Here is an 18,383-nt window from a genome sequence, read left to right on the forward strand (position 1 = left end):
AGGGAGATCAGCTTGGTGCTTTGTGACCACCTAGAGGGGTGGGATAGGGAGGGTGGGAGGGTGGGAGACGCAAGAGGGAAGAGAGATGGGAACATATGTATATGTATAACTTATTCACTTTGTTACAAAGCAGAAACTAACACACCATTGTAAAGCAATTATACTCAGATAAAGATGTAAAAAAAAAAAAAAAAAGTATAGATCTGGGGCTGTCTCCTAGAGATTCTGATGTGGCACATCTGGGGAGGGACCTGGGGACCTGTGTTTTTGTAGAGCTTCCTAAATGACTTGGAAACACAGCCAGGCTTGGGGACTGCTGGTGAATTAGTAGCAGGTCCTCACTGTTTGCAGCCACTGGGTGCTCATTAAGTGAAGAACAACAGCCCGGTAAGGGGTCCACTACGATCATCCTCAAATTAAAAGATAGGGAGAGTGAGGCCCAGAGAGGTTAAGAAGCTTACTCAAAGTCACACAGCTCCATAGTGGCAAAGAGGACTTTGATCATGATCAGAGTCTGTGCTCACATACCGCCTTCACCTACCGCTGCAGCCAGGAAACCTCCCTATTCAGCCTCACAGGAAAATCCTGCATTGCTTACCCTGCCTTGGCTATTACGGCCTCAGCGAATAGAAAATCTCCCAACTGCATCCTGGGAGGCAAAGGTGAAGTGCACATAATATTTCTGTTTGGAATTTTGGTTGCCTGGGGCTACTCTCTGACATGGACACATAACGGAGGGCACGTGACACAGATGGCCAGCGTTGATGCTAGCCCAGGAGACGTCAAGACCACATTCTCACATGCTGACCTTGGAAGCAAAAGGCATCTTCCTTCCTCCTGGGGCAGGAGCTGGCAGGAAAAAGAGGGAGAGCCCTCTTCGTCCCTTGGTTTGTGGGTTATTTTGTTTTGTTATTTTGGGGCGGCTCCAGGATCTTAACACCTTCAGTGCCTGTCACACTATCCCTCTGTTCTCCTAGGGTGACCTTGAGCCGCAAAACTGCTGTCCACTTGGACCAGGGCTGACATCACACGTCCGTCTGCCAGGACCCCTGCGTCCAAACTCCGAGACATGGCGACCAATGGCAGCAAGGTGGCCGATGGGCAGATCTCCACGGAGGTCAGCGAGGTCCCCGTGGCCAATGACAAGCCCAAAACACTGGTGGTCAAGGTGCAGAAAAAGGCGGCGGACCTTCCAGACCGGGACACATGGAAGGGCCGCTTCGACTTCCTCATGTCCTGCGTGGGCTACGCCATCGGGCTGGGCAACGTCTGGAGGTTCCCATATCTCTGCGGGAAAAACGGTGGCGGTAGGTGCTGGCCTGGTGACCTCCTGCTGGGTCTGCACACCACCACCACCCCCGACACACACACACGGAGAGTGTCCTGCTTAGACATTTTCTGGGGTGACCTTGGGGAAATGGGTCCCCTAAAGACTCCAATGGGAGTGCCAGGCCCCACTTATGCTTCTTGTCCTTTTCCAAAGGACTCCCAAAGGGCAGTAGTCCTCTGTTAATGATGCCCAAAAGTTCCCGTCTTCATTCTGCAAAGTGCAGGGCATGGGTCTTGGGTAAAGGACGTCCTCGGGCCTCACTTTGGCTTTGGGTGCTGCTTTTAAGGCAGAATATAATGAAATCTTGGCAGGGACCCCAGAACACCCCGCTGTGATGCTCTCTCTGACCGACCGGGTTTCTCAAAGCTCAAGGCCACGAGCATCTCTCTTCTCGACCCCGCAGGGGCCTTCCTGATCCCCTACTTCTTGACGCTCATCTTTGCGGGGGTCCCGCTCTTCCTGCTGGAGTGCTCCCTGGGCCAGTACACGTCCATCGGGGGCCTGGGGGTGTGGAAGCTGGCCCCCATGTTCAAGGGTGAGTGTGCAGAGTGGAGCTGTGGGTTGTGGTCGTGCTCCTGCCCACAGCTCCGGGCCCTGGACAGAGGGAGCTGTTGGGTCACGTCTGAGCAGCGGGGAGCCCTTGCAGGGGCCAGGTGACCCATGGCAATGCTGGTCAGAGGAGGACCCAGTCCAGAGGCCCCGCACGCACGTCAGCCCGCCCTGCCCCGTGAGCTCATTTCCCCAGCAGGGGCTGGGCGCGACTTCCTCTGCTTCCTTGCTCAGTGCCTGACGGACACTCGGGTGGACACGTGCAGGGTCGTGCTTGCCTGGCAAGCCAAGGCCCCGGTCCGCCCTGCAACCAGCCTGTGCTGGGCCCCAGACGCAAGTCCTGGCTCCCTCGCTTGCCATGTGTGTGTGACCTTAGCCAAGTCCCTGCTTCTCTCCAAGTTCCAGTGACACTGTAGATGTCCTGGAAAATGACAACGATGACAGGAGCTGGGATGGTTATGATTCTTACTGTATTAAATGAAGGTCGTGATGATGTGTCTGGTCCCAGGTGTGGGCCTTGCCGCTGCTGTGCTGTCGTTCTGGCTGAACATCTACTACATTGTCATCATCTCTTGGGCCATCTACTACCTGTACAATTCCTTCACCACAGTGAGTGGCCCCTTGGACCACCCGCCCCCCAGAAGGAGCCAGACCCAGACCCCACCCTCCCTCTACTGGGACCACCGTTCCGCCGACAGGGCCATTCCTCCGGGTGGCGGGCGTGGTTTGTCTTCAGCAGCCCTTGTGTCCTCGTCATAGCACCATTCGCCCATATTATATAGACCCAGACAGCCTGGGTTCAAATCCTGACCCTAGTCTATACCAACTGTGCCGCTTCAGGAAAGAGACTTAACCTCTCTGAGCCACAGTGCCCTCATTTATAAAATGGGGCTTAAGGTAAAACTCACCTCACTTCATACGGTTGTGTGACGATTAAGGAGTAATATGTGTAAAGTGCTTAGAACCATACCCAGCAAAGAACAAACACTGTAAGTGTTCACTGGTAACTTCATCGTGCACAGGCTCAGACGGGCACGGTTACTTACCCAAGGTCACGTAGCTGGGAAGTGGCCCCAGGGTGGACACAGGAGACCTTATGGTACAGCTCGGAGAGCTGGTTTTCAGAGTGAAAAGGCTGAGGTTCAAATTTCAGCCCTGACATGTAGGAGCTGTGTGGTCTTGAGCAAGTTGCTGCCCCTCTCTGATCTCTAAAATGGGGCTCACAACATGACCTGCATCTGGAGCTGTTGGGAATGGGAGGTGAGGTAATGGCTGTGAGCAGGCTCAGAGGACTGTGAGGATGCACGGGATGTGCTGGGGCCACTGGGGCCAGCTCTTGGGGTCTTATGTGGTTTATCTGTGCCGCTGTGTCTTTGCAGACGCTGCCGTGGAAACAGTGTGACAACCCCTGGAACACAGACCGCTGCTTCTCCAACTACAGCATCGTCAACACCAGCACCATGACCAGCGCCGTGGTGGAGTTCTGGGAGTGAGTGCAAGGCCATCCCTGGGGGCGGCGGCGTATCACTCAGGGCCAGTGAGAGCAACAGCGAGCTATTCACTGCAAGATTTTAAGCAGGAAAGCGACGTGATCAGACATTCGAAGGGGCTGGAGTGGGGACAGAGCAGAAGTGAAGGGGGGTGGTCCTGCTGGGAGGCCGCTGCAGACATCCAGGTGAGCAGCCATGGTGGCAGAACTAAGTCACTGGCAGGTCCCTTGAGCAAACAGCACTTTCTCCCGATTAGTGTAACGGACCCGTGGTCCCCGCCCAGCTCTTGGAGCCCAGTGATCACAGCTATCAGCACCATCACGCCCTGGGCGCCCCCAGGTCACTCCAGCCCCCGCCAGCCCCACGTAACTTTGTCCACCCTCCGATGTTCCACCAGGCGCAACATGCATCAGATGACAGACGGGCTGGATAAGCCAGGTCAAATCCGCTGGCCTCTGGCCATCACCCTGGCCATCGCCTGGATCCTTGTGTATTTCTGTATCTGGAAGGGTGTTGGCTGGACTGGAAAGGTAAGAGGTGTGCACAGTGGGGACCCAAGGGGGTTGGGTCTACAAAGGGATCTCTGCTCTGGGTGAGGAGTCAATAGCTCCCAGGAACCCCATCCAGCTTTGACTTAAGCAGGTGCCTTCATCTCTCTGTGCCTCAGTTTCCTTTCCTGTAAAATAGGAATAATATCATTACCTACCTTCTGGGCAGTTTTAAGGATTAAAGGAAATACTGCAAGTCATGCTGTTAGTGCAGTGCCAGGCTCATGGTGAGTCCCTTGAGATCGAGATTCCCCTGGGCCGGGCAGAGCCATTGCAAAGCGGAGGGCAAATGTGGCTCCTGGACCATTTGACAAACCATCCCTGAGATCTACTCTGTTCCAAGCTTTGTTCTAGGTGCAGGTGATCCAGAGGTGAGCACAGTTACATCCCGGCCTTTGAGGAGGTAATAGAGATGGATTGGTTCATGGTTAAATACTCAGGCCCTGTGTTCAAACGGTTCTGACCCATCTTGGCCATTTATGTGGCTGTGTGACCTGGAACAAATCACTTTGCCTCTCTGAAACTCAGTGTCCTCTTCTGTAAAACAGGACCAATAACTGCTTATCCATTGGTTTGTTATGTGAATCAAATGAGCTGCTGATTTTGTGAAGAAATCAGAAGCTAGCAAGAGGAGTTGTTATTGTTTTTGTTTTTGGCAAAGGCAGAGCCGTGCCAAGCTGGGATGTCCAGCCTGGGGACACCTGGGGATTAAATTGCCAATCAGATTGGGGGTGAGGTGGGGACTGGCCTCACCCCCACCTCTTTCTGTTTTCAAGCCCCATCCCAGGAGTCTGGGGACAGAAGATGGCCAAGTCTCTCACTGGCCTGGACCGGAAGGAAACTCACAGGGCAAGGGTATTGTCTGAGGTCTTAGAGCAAGTAAGGGAAAGAAAGGAAGTGAACTGAATCCGGCTCAGACAGGGAGGTCCAGACTGCCCAAGAAGCTGAATCGAGCAAAACAGAACCTTAGTGAATTACATACTTGGGCACGGACCCAGCTAATGAGAAGCTGCCCGACTGCAGTCAGGTGGGACCTTCGGATCCACCGGGTTCTCAGAACCAAGGCCGCTGTCAAACATCTCTGCTTTGTCCCTAGGCTAGGTGAGCAGGAGGAGGGCACAGGTGTCTCCCAGCCCAACTTCAGGCAGCAGAAGAATGTAGGGCCCAAGGGCTTTGGAGGAGACAGAGCTGAATTTGAATGTCAGTCCCCTGGGCCCTAGCTGTGTGCACTTGGGCAAGTCACTTCACTTTCCCGAGCCTCAGTTTCCTCATCTGCTAAATGGTCACAATAATAGTGCCTTACAGGGTTGTCTCAAAGACTAAGTGAGATAATCAGTCTGCATAGAATGTAGAGCGTATGCCTAGCACACAGTCGGCGCTCATTACATGATGTCTATTATAATTATTTGTGGGTGGTACCTAAAGTTCCTGCTGCCTTAGGAGACTGACTACTTCTTGGGGACAGAGAGTAGAGCCCCTCTCACTGCATCTTTTGAATGAATCAACCAGTCTATCAATGAGCATTTACTGAGCTCCTACTGTATACCTGGCTCCATGCCAAAGACATAGATGACATGGATTAAGCATGTTGTATGTCCTCATACACCCAACCTGTCTGAGCAAAAAGGTTGATTGTACCCAGACGAGAAAAAGCTAGGTTCAGAGAGGATGAGAAATTGACCCAGTGTCACACAGCTTGTAGGTGACACAGATGGTTTTAAATCCCCTTTTCCTAATTCCAAGTACAGTGTTTTTTCTGCTGGATCGTGGCTGCCTTTCCTAAGCCTGAAGAGTCTCAGAGTCATCAGGGAGATGAGACTAACCCAGAGAACAATTCATGCTGACCGGGAAGTAGGGGCACATCAGACTTGGAGGTACAGAGGTTATTGAACTTGAAAATTGCTCTTTCACACTGGTGAGCAAAGAAATGCCATTTCAGACAGTGACGTCAGTCTCTTGATTATCAATTTAAAGTAATTTGTAAGGTGATTATCCTCAGTGCTGGCCCCTTTGTAGGAAAGGCGCTGTCTGTAGTACTGGACGAAGTTCAGTTTCTGGGAGGTAATTAGGCAATGTGGATCAAAAAGCCTTGAGACGTTTATTCCTTTTTACTCAGTAATTCCACTTCTAAGAATTTTTCTCGAGAATAGTATAATTTTGTAGACAAAGTTTTATCTACAGGGTGTCCGGTGTAGTAGTACTGAGACTCACATAAAATTGGAAATAACCTGAACGGATAACAGTAGGGGAAATTTTAAAAAGGGTGGTGGGACCTCCTGAGGGACTGTTTTGTATAATTAAAAGTCACAGTGTATGAGACAGTAAAACAGCATTCAGTAAACGAAACAAGAAACAAAGCTGTACGTACTGTGTTTTTTAACTTTAAACATGTTAAATGAAAAGGCAAGTATATAATTTGTGCCTCATTTGTAAGAAAATGTAATCATATATGCAAAGGAAAGTCTCAAAAGAGAATATTAAAATATTAACATCCATGCACTTATGTATTTGTCAGGCAGTTACTGAGTGTCTACTACATACCATGGACTGTTCTAGGCACTGGGAAAATAGAGAAGTGAACACGACTAGTCCTGTCCCTCATGTAACTTGTATTCTACGGGCTGTTGAAAGGAACTCTAATTTGTGTGTGTATTCATATGTAATTTAAAAATTTCCTTGTCACCACATATATTATTTGAATACTTTAAATAAAAATTAAAAAATAGGAAGGGTAGGGAAAGGGGAAAAAATGGGCGCTGAGCTGGTTGATTCAGACACCAAGGAGCAGCTTCAGAAAAGTGGCCAAGAGGAGCAGGTTAGGAATCCAGGAAGGCTTCCTGGAGGAAGATGAATTGGAACCAAGCCCAGAGCCACAACAGGTAGGGATGTAGGTAAAGTGGTTAAGGAAAGCATGGGTGTGCTGGAAGGGGCGTAACCCTTCGCCCCCTTTCCTCCCAGGTGGTCTACTTCTCTGCCACGTATCCCTACATCATGCTGATCATCCTGTTCTTCCGCGGAGTGACGCTCCCCGGGGCCAAGGAGGGCATCCTCTTCTACATCACGCCCAACTTCCGCAAGCTGTCGGACTCTGAGGTGAGCGACCTCCCGACCTGGTCCTGGAGCGCCCCCCGCTGGGTTAAGAGCACATCTGAGTCCTGAGCCATCGTTTACCACCTTTAGGATAAGTTATCGCACCTCTCGGACCCGCTTATGTGAACTGGGGTTGCTGCCTGGGTAGAGCTGGTTAGCACATGTAAAAGGCCCTGGGGCGTTCCGGGCTATGATTATGACTTTGACGTTTTTTTTTTTTTTTTTAATCATTCTGCCTATAGGTGTGGCTGGATGCAGCTACCCAGATCTTTTTCTCTTATGGGCTGGGCCTGGGATCCCTGATCGCTCTAGGCAGCTACAACTCTTTCCACAACAACGTCTACAGGTGCTTCCCCGCGGCCACGCCCCTCCTAGACCACGCCCCTCCCTTGGCCTGTCAACTCCACCCATCTGTGGGCCAAAACCTTCTGGCCACTCCTTCCGGGGGGGTCGCGGGGGGAGGGGTCACACCAGTAGCTCGGCTCCCAGGTACCCTCCTCCGCCCGACCACTAGCTCAGCTTCCCGCCAGCGCCACCCTTCCTGACCCCACCCCTGCCTCTCTGCAGGGACTCCGTCATCGTCTGCTGCATCAATTCCTGCACCAGCATGTTCGCAGGATTTGTTATCTTCTCCATCGTGGGCTTCATGGCCCACGTCACCAAGAGGTCCATTGCTGATGTGGCGGCCTCAGGTCAGCACCGCACTGGGGAGGGCTGGGGGGAGGGGCTAACCCCGCGGACTTTGTACATCTTCATCGCTGTCACCATCATCACCACCGTGGCTCGCTGGCGTTGAGTGTCCCTACCTGCCAGCAGTGCCCTGAGTATTCACATGGACAGTGTCCCTGAATCTTCCCAACCCTATGGGGTCAGTGCTCTTGTTATCCTCATCCCATAGGTGAGGAAACCGAGACTCACCAAGGTCCCCTACCCAAATTAACAGAGCTCAAAGGTGGTAGGACTGGAGTTGACCCCAGACCTGGCTGGTTGCAAAGCCAGGCCGTTCTGGCACCTCCAGCACGATCCTGGACATTTGGGGGGAGCAGACCTACTCTTGTCCCCTGGGTTATCACCTTCGGTCCAACCCAGACACCTTCACCATCGTGACTCAAAGCGCCCGCATCAGTGCTTTTGTCCCAGTTCCAAAAAGGTTCTCACCGACTGGGCGGTGCCCACTCTGCTCTGCACACAGTCATCCATGCCACAGGGTCCAAGGACAGCCCCAGGCACACCCCCTTCCCTGCTCAAACACGGGGGACCCACTGTGTGCTCAGCAGAGGCTCAGGGAGGCAATGTGACCTGTCCCTTCTCTGTCGTGGGGAGCTGGGCGTGTCGTGTGGAAAGGAACATTCCCCTCCAAGGGCTTGCTCTCCCCTGCATGGGCAGCGCAGCATCTCATTTCTCTGGAACTTCCCAGCCAACCCCCTTTCCAGAGCCAGACCCCAGAGAGGTTACGGTCTCTTTCTTTTTTCCACGGTTTTCCCTGATCTCCTGAATACCCACCCCCAGACACTCACAGTGTCCCAAACTCCTCAAGCCTTCTCCTACCCTGTTCTCCCATCGTAGCAAAGGGTTCCAGTGTCTAGTGCCCAGGCCAGGCCCCCAGCATCATCCTGGACCCTTCCTTTGTCTTCCCTCGCAAACCAACCAAAACCAGGGCCTGCCCACTCTGCCTCCTGAGTATCTCTCCATCCGGCCCCCCGTCTGCGCCTGCACTGTCCCCAGTCCCCACCGCTGGCCAGGTCACTGCACTCCCTCCTCTTATCTCACTGGTCCCCTTGCCTCTGAACCCAACTCTGTAGCCTCCTGCCTCCCCCTTCCTCAGCCCCTCCCCCCAGCTGTTTCCTTGTCTGGAAAAGGAGGCTGATAACACTCACCGAAACGTTTCCTCTGAGGATGAGATGAAATAAAGCTCAGGAAGTGGGTGCGCTGGGGATGCCGCAGGGGCTCAGCGCCTTGTATTTTTTCCTCTTCTGCCCTTCCTGCCACAGGCCCTGGGCTGGCGTTCCTGGCATATCCGGAGGCGGTGACACAGCTGCCCATCTCTCCCCTCTGGGCCATCCTCTTCTTCTCCATGCTGCTCATGCTGGGCATTGACAGCCAGGTGAGGTTGCCCTCCCTGGCGCCTTGAGGAGCCCCCACCCAGCCTCACTGGTCCAGGACCAAGCAGGGAGAGGAGCCCATTGTCTTAGGCCCCCTAGAAGCTGGCCAAGAGTTTCAAACCCTCGGGATGTTCTACCACATGACACTTCAGGGATCAGCTCAGCTACCTTCTCCATTTTCCAGATGGGGAAACTGAGGCCCAGGGGGAAGGGATTCTCCTGAGGTCACAGAGGGAGGCAGAGGGAGAGTCAGGCCTGGAACCCAGGGTTCCCCTGGCCCTGCCGTCCCCACAGGGTGAGGTTTTGGGTGGGTGGGGCTGGGGCTGCCTGGGGTGGCTGACCTCTGCCCCCCGCAGTTCTGCACCGTGGAAGGCTTCATCACTGCCCTGGTGGATGAGTACCCCAGGCTGCTCCGCAACCGCAGGGAGCTCTTCATTGCCGCCGTCTGCATCGTCTCCTACCTGATCGGCCTGTCTAACATCACCCAGGTGAGCGCGTCAGCACCTGGCACACCTCTGCTGCTGCCTGCCCGGGGCCACTCCCAGGCCCTCTGTGCCCCAGCCTTGTCCCATCCCACCTTTCATTTTGGTGGACAAGACTGACATGCAAATTAGATCATTAAATGCCATGAAGAACAGAGGATAGTGGGACAGAGAATGAACAGCAGGGGTGGGAAGGACGATGCCTTGGACAGAGTAGTCAGGGCAGTCCCTCTGAGGAAGTGGCATTTCAACTGAAACTCACATGGCGAGGAAGAGTCAGCCAGGGGAAGATCTAGCTAGGGGAGGAAAGCACAGCAGGTGCAAAGGCCCTGGGGTGGGAATGGGCTTGGCAAGCTTGAGGGACAGAAAGAAGGCCAGCGTGGTAGCGACAGAGGGAGTGGGGGAGTAGGTAGTGGATGCAGAACCAGATCATGCAGGACCTTCCAGGGTGGGCATTTGGATTTTATTTTATTTTATTTTACTTTATATCTCTTTACATTTTATATATTACATTACAGTCTTATTTAAGCTATGGAAGAGCTTCTGGAGAGAGACATGACTGGTTTAACATTGTGAACAGATGGCTCAGATGACCAGCTCCTCTTTCTGCCCTCCAGCCCTCCCAGAAATGGGACATTTCCCTCCGCCACCTGGGCATTTTCTTCCCATTCCCCAGAGTCCATGCCCACATCCTTGCAGGGTCACAAAGACCTCTGTGCTTCCTCTAATCTACCCTCAAGCCTTCTTGATGCAGTGTAGCCTAATCCCAACCCACACAGCCTGTGTTGACCGTGAACTGAATGCACTGGTCCCCAGGGGAAGTGGACCCTCTCTCACCTCTTTTGCTTTCACAGGGGGGCATTTATGTCTTCAAACTCTTCGATTACTACTCCGCCAGTGGCATGAGCCTGCTGTTCCTCGTGTTCTTTGAATGTGTCTCCATTTCCTGGTTTTATGGTAAGCACCAACCCCTCCTCCCTCCCTCCCTCGTTCCTCTGTTCATTCATTCATTCATCCCTTTCTTCAGTCATCATTCAGTAAATACGACTTGAGCACCAGGCCCTCTCCATACATTAATTTATTCGGTCCTCGCCGCAGTTCGATGAAGTTAGCACAGGACGTCCCATGTTTAGAAGATACCATAAGAAGAAGAGTTAAATAAACTCATTTAAAATGGGAGTCAAAATTTCTTCATAAATTTTGCCATAAAAGACTTGTTTGAGATTTTATCTAGAAAAAGGAAACTGAAACTATAAAGAAGTTCTAAAGTTAAATATTTTTTAAAAGCTAAGCTCTAATTAAGAGTATGCACTATCTCAGAATGTAGGACATGATGATTTTTATGTGTTGATTTTGTGGGCTGTTTCCCGACCCAACTGAAAAGGCTGTCCTTCCGGGCACTTCGGTTGCCACAGCAAGATGATGTTTTTGGAAGAAGTGTTCTCCAGAGTCCCTCTGGGTCCTTGCCATTCTGTGTATGTTGTTGGTAGTCCTGCCACCTCACCCTTCCTCATCATTTTCTTCTTGCTTTCTAACTGGTCTAGCGCTGTCAGGTCCTCACTGTCAGTGACTTTGCCGGTGATCTGAGCGGTGCCCAGTGCCCAGTGTCACTCTCATGAACTTCAGGACATCTGCAGTGGTTTTTGTTTGTTTGTTTGTTTTGCAAGATTGGCAGTTCTTCTTTGCAATTTGCAATCTATCACCAGTTGCTTATGTATCAGATCAGCAGGGAAAACCACCCCTGCCCAGCAAAGCTTTGAAGGAATGGCTGGGAGAGATGTTGGGTAGGAGGGACACTGAGAGTGACGGGGATGCTTTTTGTAAGTACATCCTTTTGTTGGTGGATGTTTTCACATTCAGGTGACTTGCTTTCCCATACAGCTCGTTTGCTGGGGGATTTGGTTGTTGAATCCTTAGCTGATAAGGACCCCCACCCCCACCCCAGAGCATTAGCCCCATGTTACAGATGAGGAAACTGAGGCTCAGAGAGGTTAGGTGACTTGCCCGTGGTCACACTGTGAGAAAACAGCAGGTCGGGGCCTTGAGCCTGCAGTCCCCACGGCTCGCCCATCCCTCCTGCTCTTGCTCCAATTGTCACAGGTGTCAACCGATTCTATGACAACATCCAAGAGATGGTTGGCTCCAGGCCCTGCATCTGGTGGAAGCTCTGCTGGTCCTTCTTCACCCCCATCATTGTGGCGGTAAGGGCAGGGCCAGACTGGGCCCTGGGGTGACTCAGGTCCAGAGAGACACTTCTGGAGCCAAAGGCCAGGGGAAGAGGCCCACAGACCTCTGTTCCCTAGGAATACTATTCTCTCATTTGTGCTGAGCATCGACTCTGTGCCCTGCATGGTACCAGACGCGCAGCAGCGTCCTCAAACACCAGCACAGTAGCGTTATTGCCCCACTTGACTGCTGTCGGTACCGGGGCTCACCAGCCAGCGTCACCCAGTGGGCTGGTGCTAAGTTCAAACCTGATTCTGAAGCCAAGCCAGTCACTCGGGGAGGCCTCTTATCCTCAGCATCCCTCATTCCCTCCTGCAAGGGGAAGCCGAGGCACGAGCAGGCCTGGGAGGGGCTGCCCAGGTCCGTGCAGTGAGGCTGGGCCACCGCATATGTTGTGTCCTGCACAGGGACACTCAGCCAATGGCCGACTGGGGGTGACCTCCCACCCTTGTTCTGCTTGACAAACTGGTTAACCTGGAGGAGGGGATGCCTTTTTCTGTTGGTCCTCCCGGAGAAGCTACCTTTTGCTATTGGTCCTTCCAGAGAGGGCACCTTCTTCGTATTGGCTCTCCCAGAAGGGATGCCCTTTTCTATTGGTTGCCACTGAGAAGGCACCTTTTTCTGTTGGTCCTCCCGGAGGCAGTGGCTTCTTCTGTTATACACAAAGGCACCTTATGTCCTAGCAGTGGCCTTGGGTGCAGGATTCCCAAGATGCTGGGCCCTTGTGAGGGTCAGCCCCAGGGCAGGGGTAGAGGGCAGTGGACCTTATCAGCTGCAGGGTCTAGGGAGGGGCCTTGGCAGTCCAGCCTGGGTGACTGCCTGCCCCCCTCCTCTCTCCTGTCCCTCCCCAGGGTGTGTTCATTTTCAGTGCTGTGCAGATGACCCCTCTCACCATGGGAAGCTACGTTTTTCCCAAGTGGGGCCAGGGTGTGGGCTGGCTCATGGCCCTGTCTTCCATGGTCCTCATCCCGGGGTACATGGCCTACATGTTCCTCACCTTAAAGGGCTCCCTGAAGCAGGTAAGTCCCTTCTTCACCCTTATTGTTGCTGGGCCCCTTCCCCACTCTGTTGGGCACCACGCCTACGCTGGTGGAGCACAGTCTATTTGGGGAGACAGACAAGTTGATAGCCAGTGAAAGTAGAGTGTCCGAGGTCACGATTGGGGTGAACCAGGGAGACATCCTCCTGCATTGTGGAGGGTTAGAGAAGGCTTCCTAAAGAGGGGACAGCAAAGAAGAGGACTAAGGACTAGCCAGACTTAAAAGTAGAAACAGGGGGGAAAAGAAAGATACAAATGAAGTTATTTACAGAACAGACGTAGACTTACAGGCATAGAAAACAAACTTATGGTTACCAAAGGGGGATAAATTAGGAGGTTGAGATTAACATATACACACTACAGGGCTTCCCTGGTGGCGCAGTGTTTGAGAGTCCGCCTGCCGATGCAGGGGACACGGGTTGGTGCCCCGGTCCGGGAAGATCCCACATACCGCGGAGCGGCTGGGCCCGTGAGCCATGGCCTCTGAGCCTGCGCGTCCGGAGCCTGTGCTCCGCAATGGGAGAGGCCACAACAGTGAGAGGCCCGCATACCGCAAAAAAATCAACAACAACAACAACAAAATATATATATATACACACTACTATATATAAAATAGATAAACAACAAGGACATACTATAACACAGGGAACTATACTTAATATTTTGTAATAACATATAAGGGAGAAGAATTTGAAAAAGGATGTGTGTGTGTATATATATATATATATATATACATATATAGATATAAAACCAAATCACTGTGCTGTACACATGAAGCTAACATAAAATCAACTCTACTTCAGTTTTTTAAAAAATAAATAAATAATAAAAGTAGAAGCAGAGACAATGTTCCTGGAAGGGGATGGGAAGCATGTGCAAAGTCCCAGGGGTATAAACTGATCAGTGAGGCTGGAGGGTAGAGTGGGGAGGGGTGCAGGGAGGTGATAAGACATGAGGCTGGGAATGTAAGAAGGCTGGACCAGATCATGAAGGGCTTTGAAAATCAGGACAAGAACTTTGGACTTTATCCTGAGTTTATCCAGTGGCAAATGGGGAGCCGTTGAGGTTTCAGAGCAGGTAGGGGTGGGATCAGATATGTTAAGAGCTTAACTCTAGACCTCATGTAAGGCACGCTGCCCCAAGCAGGGACCCACTGGCATATGCGAGGTCCACGTCAGCTCTTTGTTAAATTATATTGAATTCTTGAGTGAAACAAGGCAGTGCTGGAGGTCCAGGTGCTGAGACACTGATGAAGTAAGTGTAGCCTGGGGAGATTTCACTGAGGAGGTGGAAGGCCACAGCTGGGAGGACCTAGATCTGTGACTCTCAGCCTTATTCCCCACCAAGATGTCCCTGCCAGACACACTCAGAGCCAGAAGGAGGGTCTGTAAGGTCTGCATCATAGGGGTGGTGTGTTGTACACAGCCCCCGGAGTTGCTGGGCCAGCCTCCTCCCTTCACAGAAAGAGCACATGAGGAGCCGGGTGGGGAAGCTGCTTCCCCATCCCTTGCAGTCAGGTATTAGCAGGGCTTAGCAGGGCTGGGGCCTTACAGCCCTTTCTTCCAACTCCAGGTCCAACACTTTTGTTTACCATGATTCGCTGCTGTGTCTCAAAAGGTAGTCAGGTCTGAGAGTGGCAGAGAGGCAGAAGGGGTGCATTTGTGGAAGGGAGCACAGCCTGTGCAAAGGCCCAGCGGTGGGAAAGGGAAGACTCGTCTGAGGACAGTGTGCTGATGTGGCAGGATGGCAGGGCGGGTGTGCAGAGAAGGTGGGGAGGTTGCACCCCTTTAGCAAACATGCATTGAGCACCTGCTATGTGTCAGACGCTATTGTCAGTGCTGGGGACACAGCCATGAGCAAAATCCTACCCTCATGGACCTTACATTCTGAGAGAGGAAGATCAGCAATTAACAAAATAAAGTCACGTTTGATGGGGATGAGGAATATGGAGAAAGAGGGTGTAGGGGGTGCTGGGCAAGGCCTTGCTGAGGAGATAACGCTGAGCCAAGACCTAAGGAGATAGAGACTAAGCTGTGTCACTGTCTGAAAGGGGTGTCCCTGGAGAGGGTACAGCAAGTGCAAAGGCCCTGGGGCAGGTGCTTGCTTGGTGCTTGTGAGGAGCAGTGAGGAGGCCAGTGTGGCTGCAGTGTAGAGAGCAAGGGGCTGAGGGGAGAACACTGAGGTCTGCGGTGATGGGCGCCAGATCCTGTGGGGCCTTGTAGGACTTTGGTGAAATGGGAGCCCTTGTGGGGTCCTGAGGAGCAGAGGGATGTGGTCCCCCTCTGGCTGGGGTGTTGAGAGTAGAATGAAGGGGATGAGGGGCAAGAATGGAAGTGGAGGGCTGGGGGCAGTTACTGCAGGGACCCAAGTGAGAGGGAGTGGGTGTGGCCCAGCAGAGCTTTGGAAGGTGTGCAGGAGGGGGCTGGCACCTGGGAGCACCTCGCAGGCAGAACAAACAGGGGAGACTTGAGAAGAGGGTGGGCCAACGAGAGGCCAGCCCCCCTCCATCCCAGCCTGAATCCTCCCGCTGTCCACAGCGCATCCAGGTCATGATCCAGCCCAGCGAAGACATTGTCCGCCCCGAGAATGGTCCAGAGCAGCCCCAGGCCAGCGGCTCCGCCAGCAAAGAGGCCTACATCTAGGGGTGCAGGGCGGCTCGCCCACCCACACTCTCACCCCGACCCTGGCTGCACACGACCACCACTTGATGTCTGAAGATACCGTCTATCTCAACCTACCTCGAGTGGCGAGTCCAGACACCATCACCACGCAAAGAGAGGGAGGTGGGGACAGTCACACCCCCGTGGGCCCCGCCGTGGGCAAAGAAGATGCCCGATGGCTCCAGCACCTGCGGGCTGGTGACCTTTTTAATCTGGGCCCCATCAGCATCAAGCAGTTCGGCCTGTGTGACCGCTGTGATAGATCATTTTTATCCCGCCAGCGAGTGTGATGTGGAGAGGCCGCACACTCCTGGCTTTTAGTTGTATTCCTGACTGTTCTCTTACTGCCGAAACCCATGACTGTTATCTCGGACTTGGCAGGAGTTCGGTTCCGTCGGAACACTGCTCTGTGCACATGAAAAGGGCATTTTGTATAATGGACATTTCCAGGGAGAGCTCACTCTTAAGAGCAGAGAGCCAGCAGAGCTCTTTCATTTTTTGGTTTTCTCCTTCCCGAGGCAGCTTGACAACCCCCAGCCCCTTCGGTATTCCCAGAACTGTTTTCTCAAGCACTCCGCCCAGTGTCCTGTTTCCCTGCCGCCGGCGGAATGAGCATCTGTGCACTAAGCTTTCCTGGCCCCCCCGCCCCCCCACTTCTCACCACGCCATTCTGATTGCGCCTGGCCCAACAGCGATCGCTCCCGATGGGCGCTGCTCCTCGGAAAACTGCCACAAGCACAACTGATTTTTTTAATCACCATTCCGGGGACCTCAGATCCCGCTGGGGAAATTCCCTAATCAGGAGCCCCAGTTTCTCCTAGGCTGCCCGGCTTTGCAGAGCACCGAACAGTTGCAGAGGAAATCAAAGTGAGGCTCCGTCCTTGAGGCAAAGTGGATCCAGCGATCTTTCTGTCTCCTTCTTAAAACGTCTCCCTCACTGCAACCCCAGTCAAGGCTGCTGCCCTCTCCCCTTCCCTGAAGTCCCCCAGTGAGAATCTCCTCACTGCCACTAAAACCTGCCAGCCCAGTAAATGAGGAGCTAGTGTTAATCCAGACCTGCCCCGCCACGTGCTTCCGAGATTAAAGCTGCTTCGTTGGGAAGTAGTATTTGTTCCGTTCCAGAACTGGGCTCCACAGTGGTGGCAGCAAATCGGGTGAAGACAGTTTCTTGCAAGCTCCAGCAACTCAGCGCTTCTCATTTGCCAGGAACATGGGTTCCCATGTAGCAAATCGTATGTTGTGCCCTGTACTCCTTAGCTAGTTAACTCACGAGTTGTGTTTTACGACTAATCCTTAATAACTATGGTAAATAACTGTGACTGTGGGTCTTTTAATCTGTCATCCTCGTCCAGAAGTGACCAGCATACCAGTTCTTGCAATAAGGTATTACCCTCAGAATATTAAGCACATTCTTGTAGAGAAAAAACAAAAAGTCTGTGTACACATATAAATGCACACATATGTACATTCCTCCTCATGCTTGGTACATAGGGTCTCATTTGATATTGTGTAGGAAATCTAAAAGCTTTTCCTGAAGTCATCTGTAAAATAGTCTCATTACTAAGGCATCCCAAATGCCAACTGGTGAATCCAGGATCAAAATGCATATGTATTGTTAAATTATAGGGTTTAGAACAAAAGGAACCCTTCACTGTGTCTCATGGTCCCACCCCCCATCCTTTGTGTGAATTCCTTTAGAATAAGGGCAGGAAGACTTCTAACTTTCTCTTTGTTCTTCATTCTGAAACTAAGAACAAGTCTTTCGAAGACAAATGCAGCATATTTAATGTTTGTAATCAAATCTAAGTGAGATGTTTGGCACGAAATCCCTTAACTGATTTCCATCCAAACCTACTTATATAGCACAATATTATGTGTCGTACAATTACTGTGAGAACTGTGAATATGTGTAACTTTTTTTAGTATTTGCCCTGGGGAGGGAAAGATATTGTATTATCATATATGCTTTTTTTTGCAATAAGGATTTATTCTCAGAACACCAAGTAAATCTATCTCTATATTAAAAAATATATGTAATATATACATATTCAAACTATATACAGAGCCTGTTTTAAAAAAAATTACAGTATTATTTAGTAAAATTATCTGTTCTATGGACCAAATGTAAAATATTTATACATGAAGATGCATTTTAAATGTCTATAAATGGTGTTATAACTAGAGCACGGGCGTTATGTACGTTTCTAAGAATATAGAGGAAAAATAATAAAGGTTCTATGATATCCAATGTCAGACCTTCAGTTCTTTGGGGTGGGGGTCACAATAGCCTCTTTCATCAAAACAGCGAGAGATACACACAAAACGTTTTTCCCCAACAGAGAGAGATTTGGGCTCAAAATCCAGGGACATGGAACTGGACTTCCCCAGGAGTTTTGGAATGAGTGGATAGAAAATGATTCTGAGCCACAGAAGGGAGGTGCTTTCACTGTTCTAAGAGACTTAAATGTGGTCAACTAAATGAAGGTCTAAAACTAGGATAATAGGAGCACATTAAGTTAACAGCATTCATTCCCTCGTGATTCATTCCTCAAAATATTTAATTTTAAAATCTTATTTAAAATTTGAATTCTACAGAGAAGTTGTAAGAAAGGTTCAACAATCACCCAGGTTCACCAGTTTTTGACACGTTGCCACCTTAAGTCTGTCTGTCAAGGTTCAGTCTGGGAAGCAGGACCACTATGAGTATTATGGAATAAGGCGTTTATTAGAGGAACAAGCCTTATACAGTTGTGGGAGAAGGTAGGAAGTAACGGTCTGAAAGAGAGAGTTGGGAGATCAGAGGAAAGTCACTAACCAGGTGAGCAGGAGAGGTAGGAGTGGGCCTGGTACACATCAGTGCTCAGATG

At 51.4% G+C, this 18,383-nt stretch overlaps 1 protein-coding gene across 1 annotated transcript; it reads left to right on the forward strand.

The window, feature by feature from the left end:
• Positions 1-42: 42 nt before the first annotated feature.
• SLC6A1 (solute carrier family 6 member 1) lies at positions 43-17,759 on the forward strand. Its single transcript, XM_022562779.2, has 14 exons — positions 43-1,307; positions 1,734-1,865; positions 2,388-2,488; positions 3,259-3,368; positions 3,767-3,899; positions 6,876-7,010; positions 7,250-7,353; positions 7,575-7,699; positions 8,999-9,111; positions 9,466-9,597; positions 10,446-10,548; positions 11,692-11,792; positions 12,669-12,836; positions 15,394-17,759. Exons 1-14 carry the CDS (start codon positions 1,070-1,072, stop codon positions 15,496-15,498), a joined length of 1,800 nt encoding a protein of 599 aa, XP_022418487.1. The 5' UTR covers positions 43-1,069; the 3' UTR covers positions 15,499-17,759.
• The last annotated feature ends 624 nt before the right edge of the window (positions 17,760-18,383 follow it).

The sequence above is a fragment of the Delphinapterus leucas genome, chromosome 10, assembly GCF_059928025.1.
Source record: "Delphinapterus leucas isolate spDelLeu-1000000601 "Yukka" chromosome 10, BTC_Dleu_Yukka2, whole genome shotgun sequence".
NCBI lineage: Eukaryota > Metazoa > Chordata > Mammalia > Artiodactyla > Monodontidae > Delphinapterus > Delphinapterus leucas.

Excerpts from the sequence above, each read along its gene's own strand:
- SLC6A1 (XM_022562779.2), top strand. The coding sequence starts at position 1,070 with ATGGCGACCAATGGCAGCAAGGTGGCCGATGGGCAGATCTCCACGGAG. Across the intron at positions 3,369-3,766 it reads GCCGTGGTGGAGTTCTGGGA|GCGCAACATGCATCAGATGA; the intron begins GTGAGTGCAAGG and ends ATGTTCCACCAG. Across the intron at positions 11,793-12,668 it reads TCACCCCCATCATTGTGGCG|GGTGTGTTCATTTTCAGTGC; the intron begins GTAAGGGCAGGG and ends GTCCCTCCCCAG.